General features: G+C 54.4%; 3 protein-coding genes across 3 annotated transcripts; 1 reads left to right on the forward strand and 2 right to left on the reverse strand.

Annotated features, from left to right (window-relative positions):
• Positions 1-74: 74 nt before the first annotated feature.
• Positions 75-577, reverse strand: E0L32_010630 (uncharacterized protein; the record flags this gene model as incomplete). The annotated part of the gene is made up of 4 exons (XM_031133269.1): positions 75-199; positions 275-386; positions 453-470; positions 533-577. 4 exons carry the CDS (start codon positions 575-577, stop codon positions 75-77), a joined length of 300 nt encoding a protein of 99 aa, XP_030989445.1.
• A 1,491-nt stretch (positions 578-2,068) lies between these two features.
• On the forward strand, positions 2,069-7,905 carry E0L32_010631 (uncharacterized protein; the record flags this gene model as incomplete). The annotated part of the gene is made up of 9 exons (XM_031133270.1): positions 2,069-2,151; positions 2,210-2,570; positions 2,659-2,820; positions 2,883-3,206; positions 3,259-3,420; positions 3,474-3,501; positions 3,552-5,471; positions 6,117-6,269; positions 6,341-7,905. The coding sequence occupies 9 exons, from the start codon at positions 2,069-2,071 to the stop codon at positions 7,903-7,905; spliced, it is 4,758 nt and encodes a 1,585-aa protein (XP_030989446.1).
• Positions 7,906-8,303: 398 nt separating this feature from the next.
• E0L32_010632 (uncharacterized protein) lies at positions 8,304-8,927 on the reverse strand (the record flags this gene model as incomplete). The annotated part of the gene is made up of 1 exon (XM_031133271.1): positions 8,304-8,927. The coding sequence occupies one exon, from the start codon at positions 8,925-8,927 to the stop codon at positions 8,304-8,306; it is 624 nt and encodes a 207-aa protein (XP_030989447.1).
• Between the last annotated feature and the right edge of the window lie 1,126 nt (positions 8,928-10,053).

A 10,053-nucleotide genomic window follows, 5' to 3' on the forward strand; every position in this document is an offset into this window, starting at 1 on the left:
CATTTGCATGCGCTACACAGAGCAGGCGTCTGGCGACGAGCTCACAGAAGATCAACGCTGTCGTCGGTCGGTGGTCACCTCTTCGGTCGCGAGGGAGGTCCTGATGATGGGGGAGGGTTTGTCGGCGTTCCGCGAATCTGGTTCTTTAATTCATCGACAAAGTGGCCCAAGAAACCGCTTCTTGTTACATTGGGTTCCTCTGGAACACCGTATGGTCAGCACTGAACACATTAAAGAAACAAATCCCGGTCGGGAACTCGTTAAGCCAACATACCTGTCGCCTCGCCCGGGCGCAGCGGTTCATGAGGGTTGCGGCCAAACCGGTAGTCCTCCACGCGACGGTGAATGCGCCCAACTGCGCGATGGAAGCCGGGACTGGCAAGGATCTAGAGAGAAACTTCAGTAAACGCCTCCAAGCGTGCAGAATCGAGAGAGGTAGACGTCGAGCATACCCGGTTAACGATCGCGGTCTGTTTCAAGGTCGGTTAGTCCACTGGTCATGGCTGGAGGCGGAAAATCACGGAGAACGTACCTCGCAGAGGAGAAGTGTTCGAACGAACAGATTCCATGGAGCCATAATTTCCGGCTCTAATAGAGAGGCTCTAAGAATGCGTGGTTCTCATACTCAAGAAGGATGCTCTGTCGCAGCGAGAACAGACAGTGGTCGTGATGATTATGATTAATGAGCATCGATCCCCGCCTACCTCAGAAGTCATAAATCCGGGGCGTCACAGCTGGCAGGCGCTAAAACCAGGTGGCGTTCCTGATGCGACTTCACGTGATACCCATCGTCCTCAACTCTTTGTCATGATCATCGCATGGTTTGAGTTGGATTAAAAATTCCATTCTTGAATTCTCTTGTTTCCTTTAAATTCGCTCTCATTGGGCTTGATAAGAAGTGAATCGAACCGGAAGGCCCGCGGAATCTTCTGCTTCTGAACGCCAATGCTAGAATAACCCAGTGAGTGTAAGAATTGTTGACGAGAAGTTCATGAAGAGAAACCTCAATGGTAACAATGCATCCCCTGCCTCTGGGTCCTGTGAGGGCTATCCCACTACCTAAAACCGATGGATTTGATGGATATTCAAGTACTCCTCTTATCGGCCTGTCGACTAACCTGACCATGGCCTGGCCACACATGTAGTTCATGACTGGAAGTCCTGTCGGCATGAGCATAATTGATGAAGAAGACTTCAATTCAATGCCTTGAATCTTCGGCATACTTTTGGTCAATAAAGTTAAGAATATCTATATCTGCTCCATCATATTTATCCCTGAAACATACCATCTTAACCCATGCCATTTCTTCGTGGTGCAAGTCGAGGATGTGAGCAACCTTGGAGTCAAACTACTCTCTTTACCAAGAAAAAGTGTTGCTTCTTCGGCTTCTGAATACATGAGTGACTTGGAGATTGTTTGGACAGTGTGGAGTGGTTTATCACTTTGGCTCAGTGGTTCTCGATGATCATCAGTGTATGACATCCCTGTATTCACACACCACACAGGGCTAGTACCCCAATCATAATCAAGATCGTCGTCTTTGTTCTAACAATCATGCAGCTCTGTAATCACTGACCTACTCAAATCGCGCATGGTTGTCCCTGCGACAGGTTTCCCGAAACAGCCGATCCGGATATTCAGGGGCGGCTTGAAAGTGAGTGAGGGCGCACGGCTCGGTGTGCGTGTCTGTCACACCTATGACCTTCGAGAGGCTCATCGGCCGGCAAAACCAGGCCGCACGGCTCACCCGTCGGATAGAGAGTCGAAGAGGGACAAGAGCTCGCCGGGAGCTTTGTCTTTGCTACCAAGTCGGGAGTGATACAGCCTAATCAAGCTTGTGGAGTGCTGCCATGGCATTTCTTGAGAGCGGCTCGGTTTCCAATAGCAGTAATTCTGTATGCTAAGCTATGTTTGTGCTCGTGCGCGCCCGACATCGTGCACTGATCCTCCGGGGAGCTGCATCGCCCTTTCATATGCTCGCATGATCCTCGCATGGATTGGCGACTCTATCTTGCAGCTTGCATGCGTCTGCACCTGTGATCCATCATCCATGGATCCAGCGCGAGAATGAAGCGCAATAAGCCGTCCATTCCCTCTTCAGGGCTAGCAGTCATCTACGAGCCGGATGGGAATGATGAGGCCATTGTCGAGTGAGCTGCCCTTGTTCTGGGCTGAAATCTGACACATCCTAACATAGATACAGCATAGTTCTCGTATCCAGCTTGGGAGGGCATCCAGTCAGGACTTGGCAGGTGGCGGTTCAAAATCAAGAGCAGGAGCCCGAAAGAACGTTACGGAGGAAAGGGTCCCTGAAGGATTTAATCAAGTCCTCAAGCCTACGACTCAAGAGATCAAACTCGACTTTGAGAAAGGAAGGCCAGGAGGGCATCATAGCACCGAGAGAACGCAATGTACTGAGGAAGAATCACGTCTCCAGCAGGTCAGAGTCAAGAATTGCGGCGAAAGCAAAAGCCGATCCCGGACCGAGACGAAACGACTCCAACCGATTGAAACGGTCGAACTCGACTTCATCAAAGCTGAAGTTGCTCGTCCAAGACCAAGAATCGAAGTCACAATCGAGTTCGGATGTTTACTGGCCTTTAGACTTCCTCCCCAACAGCTGCCCGAACTCGCGAATATTGACCTATGGCTGTCAGACACTGTCGACAAATGGAAAGCTGCTGCCGGCGCAGCTCGACGTATTTGGTCACGGAGATGAAATGTTACATGACCTCGCTATCCTTCGGGAGAAGACGAAGACTAAGGGAAGATCCCTTGTCTTCATTACGCATTCCCTGGGAGGTATTGTGGTAAAAGAGGTAAGAACTATTAGTTGCCACCACATATCCACCGAGGGCTCATTGCTGACATATGATGACAGGCTTTGCGGCGATCAGAGAACATGGGAGAACCAAGCTTAAAGGATGTGTTGCATTCGACAAGATCGATCCTCTTCATCGGTTGCCCTCATCGCGACAGCCAATATGGCAAACTCAGCCATGCAGTGCGCAATATGGCCAGCACAACCCTAAAAGTCGCAGCAGACGATGCCGTCTTGAGAGATCTGAGCGGTGCAGTAAGCGCCAATCTAAACCTCAACCGCCTCGCATTCCTCCGACTATGGAACAATTACAACTTCCGTGTCAAGACGTTCCACGAGAAAGTAGCCATAGATGCCCAGAGGAATCGAGCCTTGACAGATCTTGTAAGGACTCGGTTTGTATATGGTCTGTATGTCATTACTGACTGGTCCATAGACCCTTCGTCGGGAAGCCAGCTTCTTAGGCGATCCACGGGAGCAGGCGGAAGGTATTCTGGGGGACCACATTGGCATATGTCGGTATCGCGCTATGGGTGACGAGGCTTATAGGTCTTTGTCGTTCACTCTGATGAAGATTATCCACGACGAGACCCATCGAGTAAGCTCTATGATTGAGATCTTCGCTCGAACTATCTCGCTGATACCAACTAGCTACGGCCCATGAGCGACAAAGAACAAGGTAAGAAAGCTATATAGATGATAGAATTGACAATGCTCACATCTTGGTAGCATTTCTGCGAACCATCGGGCCCGCACGGCCACCTCCTCAAGAAGCCCACTCGCAACTTTCTTACCCAGGGACATGCCTGTGGCTGTACGACATGCCCGAGTTCCGGGCCTGGTACCAGAGGGTCAAGGCTGGGCGAGGAAGGCTACTCTGGGTGAAGGGGAAACCAGGCTCTGGGAAGTCAATCCTGCTGAAATCACTCCGCAGCCGAGTCGAAAAGCAATGGGAACCTTTAGGTGCCAGTCTGATTTGGAGCACAGCAGAAGGGAAGACTTTGGACGACGTGTTCTCTCCTGGAGCATTCCACCGACCTCACCAAACTTCTCCCGCGGCAGTGTATCGCAACCTTCTTGCGCAGCTATTCGAGCAAGATCCTCGGCTACGCAAAGCCCTTTTGATGCTGGAGAAAAGAAAACATGATTCAGGGCACCATCTAGAGGAGTTTCATCTCGTATCTTTCTTCCTCGATGACTATGTCGACCAGAAGATCGAGACGCCGACACTTCGCACATTCATATTCGTCGACGCGGCCGACGACTGTGGCGCCCCTTACCTCGAAGAGCTGGTATACTCCCTCTCACAGCTGGCGCAGAATTCCGACTTTAGCATCTGCTTGGCCAGCTCCAGCCTACCCCAGGTCTTTAGTGACAACGCAACCGAGATTGTCATGCATCAGAGGAATGTGGATGACATCCTTCGTTTTGTTAGTCTTAACTTGATAGCAGAATGGGAAGATCGCAACCACACTGTGGTGGAGATAGGTCACAAGGCCGGAGGCTGCTTCTTGTGGGCGGAAATCGTCGTCAACATACTCAACTCGGCCATCATGGAAGGGGCAACGCAAGAAATGATCGAAGACACCATCATCGACTTGCCAGATGAGATAGACGACCTGTACGCCTGGCTGTTTTCAACGCTGAGCCCCGAGGAAAAGGCCGAAACCATGACACTGATGCAGTGGGTCATATTGGCTTCGGAGCCCATGCGGCTCAACGACCTGCGCATTGCCATGCAGGTGACGAAGCGATGGCACCCTCATGAACTGAAGCCTTATATGACATTCGTCCTCGGACCGGCCGGCTCGCTACGAGATTTCCCTCACTCAGCTAGTGACGAAGGAGCATTCGACACGCCGTATCACTTCCAGCGCTGGATGCGGCTACGGTCAATCGGACTGGTCGAGCTCCGAGCTCAGGGCCGGGACGGGGTCATGTACGAGCCTCTGGGCATGCAAAGAGTTCAAGTCATCCACGAGTCGGTTCGCAACTTCTTCCTGTCTGGACGCGGATTCGCCTGCCTGTCCAGTGCCAGTCACGAGCCCCCAGAGCCAGGGACATATTCGCCAGACGACCTCATCGATCATGGCCATCTTTGCATGCTCAACGCATGTCTTGCGTTTCTGAACATGACCGAGCTCGATCCTCTCGGGCAAGGCAACTGTTCTGTTGCCCCGATGTCGCCAGCAGAGTCGAAGTACTGGCGCCAGAACGTCCGCGACCAACGCCGGCTAGTCATGTCGAGCTATCCCTTCCTCCAATACGCTGTCGACAACCTCGTCTACCATCTGCTCAGCCCTCGTCTCTTTCGCTTCTTCCTCCCGCAGAGGGAGATACTGCGGACTCTCTCGGCTAATCGCTCGAGGCTCTGGCGCAGGTGGACGGCGTTGCTCGGCTGCAATATTGCAGATCCCACTGGGACCCTGCACGCATGCCATGGCAGTCACACGAGGAACCTCCTCAGCCCCGTCTGCGGAGCCAGATATCGGCTAGAACGAGTGTTTCGCAAGCTGAGCAAGATGGCGGCGATGGAGCGGTACGAGACCAATACGCCCTCCCCTGTAACTCCGAAGTCCACCAAGACGTCATCTTCATATGGCTCGAGCCCGAGATACTTTGCTGGTCCAGCCCCCTACTCCGCGCATGGTAAATCTCCAATAACTCCGGGTACATCAATATTTTCCCCCATCTCGACCAAATCCCAGCTCTCGCCACTGTCAATCCGGTCTGAAAATAACGGATTTCCCCAACTCATTGTCAGCTAGAAAGTTGTGGTATTGGGGAGAAGACTGTCCAACAGATCGAGCCGTGAAGTTCATGTACAAAAGATGCATTCATTATAAGCAAGGGAAGGGGGCGCTGAAGGCGCTCGGCAAGATCTACTGTAAAACATGCACGGGAAAACGTATATGCAGCAATTCAAAAAGTTATTGTGAAATCTGCGAATATTTACCACATTTGCTCGCAATGTGACAGGCCATCTCCCGGTTCCTTGATGTTGTTGTTCAGGGGCCGGTCCGCTGAGTCAGCACGCTCTTTGTTCCGCTAAAACGTCACTGTAGGCGGTCGAGAACGGCATTACAGAACTCGAGAAGCTTCTGTGATCGATGATGCAGTGCAGTGATTGTGCGCGAGACGAATAACGGTCCGGGTAGGGAATGGATCTTTTGGTTCTCTTTGGCTCGTAATTGCTTTTCTACATGTTTCTCACTCGGAGCTGCGTGCGAAGCTCTGCGACGTTCTCGCGCAAGCGCCTCCCAAGCCAACCGAGCTACCGCCATGCGGCCACAGTCGCAAAAGACCTTCTCAAAGCAACGACGCCGCTCGCAAAGAAGCTCGAGGCGACCGCTCTCTGGAAGTTTGGGAGATGGGGCGCGTCCAAGGGTGTCAAGAAACCAAAAGCCGATAGGAGCCGGGTGAACATAGTCGATCCGAAACTCTGTGGTAAGTTGCGACCTGCTTCAAAGCTTCCGGCCTTCTCCACTACTTGGAAATGATTGCTAAATGCCCTACAGACGACATCATAGCCTACATCGGGTCCTCGCTCGAGCGGCATAAAGGATGCGACCTCATCGATATCTACCCCGGCGCAGGCCTATGGAGCCAGAAGCTACATGACCTCCTCCAGCCCAGATCCCATATCCTCATGGAGCCGGACGAGACTTTCTACCGACCCTTCCTCGAACCTCTCCTGAAAATGGACACGACAACGCTGGTCCGGAAATCCGGCATAGTCTGGCGAGACCTCAACGACATTCTCAACCCGACGTATCTTCCCCACCAGACTGAGCGAGCTCCTCGGTCGCGGGAAACGCCCGAGCGGAATGACACCTTGTTGGTGGTAGCCAACTTGGCATTCCACCCCAAGAAAAGCTTCCGGAGCTTCGACTCGGTCGCCAACTTGGTCCTCTTCCAGTTCATCTCGAGCATCCGGGCATCGTCGCTGTTCCAAAAGTACGGCCTGGTGCGCATGCTGATATGGTGCGGCAACGACGACAAAGTCGGCCTGATACCCCGCTCGCTACAGCGCAGGAAGCGCCTGGCGATCGATGGCGAGCTTTCGACGGACTGGATTTGCGAGATTGCGGGCGTCGAGGATACGAACGCGTCGGGGAACCGCTGGTTCGTACGCGACCGCGCGCTAGATCTGCAAAGCGCACAGGAGATGCTTCAAAAGCTTGATGAGAGGGGCATTAGCATACCGGAGGGTCGGGAAAGCCAACTCATCAAGGAGATTCGCTCCTCGAAATCCCCTCTTAGGATTGATTCTTCGAAAACAATGCCGCATCTATTCCGGCCCTACCAGGAAGAGAAGCGAGAGTTGGAAGAACAATTCAGTGCCGGGCTCTTTGACAAGAAATCGGACACGTTTCTGCGGCTCAGGGACCTTAGGTATAGGGCAGCTCGGGAAAGCAAAAAGGCTAATCAAATCATCGAGCTCCTCGACGAACGGGACGCGTTAGCCGAGCAGTACGAAAAGGGGGAGGTTACCGACGAGCTCAAGGCGCGAACGGCAGAGTGGAACGACTCGATCGACAAGCTGGTCAAGGAGAAGCAGCACGACTACCTGCTCTACCGCGACAACCAGCACATCTTCGACCAGGACCCGCGCCTGCTGAACTGGGACCGGCGGTACGTCGAGCCCCTGGCGGTCAAGGGGACGGAGTTCTTCCCCAACGCGCCCTGCTGCCTCCTCGACATCCAGCCCAAGGCGGTGCACCCGCTCATGCGGGAGATGGGCCCCTCGTCGAACCGGGCCGGCGACATCTTCGAGCTCGTCCTGCGCGGGCTGCTGCAGCTCGCCGCGGACCCGGTCAGCAAGGCGCTCGAGAGCGTGTGGCCCGGCGCGGCCGAGGGCGTCCTGCCGCACTGCCCGAGCCTGCGGGACCGCGGGAGGGGCGGCATGCCGTTTGGCGGGTTCGGCGAGGTCTCGGTGCGCACGCTCAACGAGGCGCAGCTCGTCGAGATCCTCGAGGCGTGGATGAAGTGGCCCTTCCGCCCGACGTATTCCCAGCTCGTGGGCAGGGTCTCGGACGACCCGGGGACTGACGTGGAGGATGAACACGCCCACTTTGACTGATGTGATCGTCGGCGTGGTGTGTATGATACTTGTATGTGGGACTCGGCATAGATCTACTTCTTTTTCTTTTTTTTTACATAGATCTTCTAGAGAATAGACAAGATACCCTTTTCACTGTACAATGTTCTCATCGCCAAAATGTACGATGTTGCTGAAGACTGTGACCCTTGCTCTTACGATGTTAGACATGCACTTGGGATTCAGGCTCTGGCTGCATTCACTGGACTTTGAAACGACGTGAAATTCTCCATCTGCTAGAGCCAAAAAATAAAGAGCATTGCCATCCGAAACGCCTGCCGCCCGCTGAGGATGGACGGGATCATGTAAACCCAACAACCGGGTATGACACACAGAAAAACATCCAATCCTGGCCTTTACTTTTCTTTTGTTCGCTCCGTTCAGAACCTGCCACGGCCCCTTGAAAAGCCGCCGCTGCCGCCACGGCCACCACCCCGACCGCCAAAGCCACCACCGCCACGGCCGCCGCCGAAGGAACCTCCACGGCCGCCGCCCCGGGAGAAACCACCGCCTCCCCTACCGCCAGGGCCGCCGCGCCCGCCGAACCCGCCGCGCCCGCCGCGCCCGCCGAACCCGCCGCGGGGTCCGCCGCGGCCTCCGCGAGCGCCCATGCCGCCGCCGGGCTTCTTGACCTTCTTCTCGCCGAGGACCTTGGGCTTGGGCAGGAAGCGCTCGAGGGGCAGGAGCTTGTCGCCGCCGATGTAGACCTTGTCGCCGGCCTTGAAGCTGGTGGCGACGATGCCCTCCTGGGGCTTGACGGTGAAGTAGACCTGGTTGATGGGGCCGAGGATCTCGTCGACCTTGCCGATGGGCACCTTGTTCTCGAGGTAGATGGGCGCGTTGAAGTAGGGCACCTTGACGTTGACGGAGCGGCAGAGCATCTCGCCCTCGACGGCGTGCTGGAACTCGCCCATCTCGAAGACTTGGTCGGGGGGGCCCGTGGGCGCGTTGAAGCCGCCTCGGCCGCCTGCAGGTGAGAGGATGAGTGTTAGCCTTTGGTCCATTACGAAATGCCTTTGCCCCATGTGTGCTCTGCCATGGTGCTTTCCACCGTGAAGAGAGAGAGAGCAAGCTCGTGCTCTTCTCCGAATGACGGAGGGGAGAGGGAAAAGTTTGTGTGCGTACCCCGGAAACCACCCCTTCCTCCGCGATCGCCGCCGCCGCGGCCTCTGAACGACATGTTGTGTGGAGTTTGTTGTGCGAGAATCCGGGAGGTCTGGCTGCTTCCTGCACTGGGCAAATTGAAGCTTTTGGTCCTTTCACAGGCTTGGCTCTTTGGGAACTTTTTCTTCAATTGAGAAAGGAATTTTTCCGACAGCTGTCAAGGCAGGGTGTTCTGATTGGCTTGGGCGACTTAAGGATTTTCCGAAGTGGGGAGGGGGCACGAGAGACCAGACCCCAACTTATTGAGTGGTCCGTGCCTTGATAAGCTATCTGGTCTCCTACTTGACAGTTAAAGTCAGTCCATCAAGTCCAACACCAACATTGACAGGCAGACTATTTGCCTAGTAGATTGCAACTCAACGATAGCTTTCGATGAACGCTGACATCATGGCACCTCAGGTCGATGCCTCTCCTGAGCTCTTGGATGGGGCTCTCAGACGAATACATGGAGGACCAGGCCCGATATATGAGCTCCTCTACTCGCCCTTGGAGTGGTTGTGAGCGAAGGCTGTTAAAGGGGAAGGAGTTGACAGGACTCTTCGGTGATCAGTGTGATCATGATGATATACACGGTTGCGACACCACGCGCCTACTGCCATCATCCATGCTCACGTAGCAAGCCCGCTGCTCTGCAGCAGTCCACCGCCTGACCCTCAGTGATACTAATACGGCATAATGGCTAGGTTTGGACGGCCAGAGGATGCAGATAAATCCACTGGCTCAAATCCGTTTGACAGACCTCCTCTGCATTGCCTGAAGGGGGAAACAATGGCACCCAGTCAAGTTGCATACGTGGGGGGCCGAAGGATCGCCAAAATCCCTACATTGTAGTTGCGCACCCTCGAGCATTCGGTTCTCAAGTTCCTTTGGATGACACAATAATCGTCACAGACGTCAGGTAGGCGTGTGCGTGTTGGACATAGCAGGCGTTGCTTCAGCTGTTGGGGGGGGGGGGGGGGGCACGGT

Source organism: Thyridium curvatum, assembly GCF_004353045.1.
Source record: "Thyridium curvatum strain D216 chromosome Unknown NODE_87_length_172569_cov_81.238300, whole genome shotgun sequence".
NCBI classification, from domain to species: domain Eukaryota; kingdom Fungi; phylum Ascomycota; class Sordariomycetes; order Thyridiales; family Thyridiaceae; genus Thyridium; species Thyridium curvatum.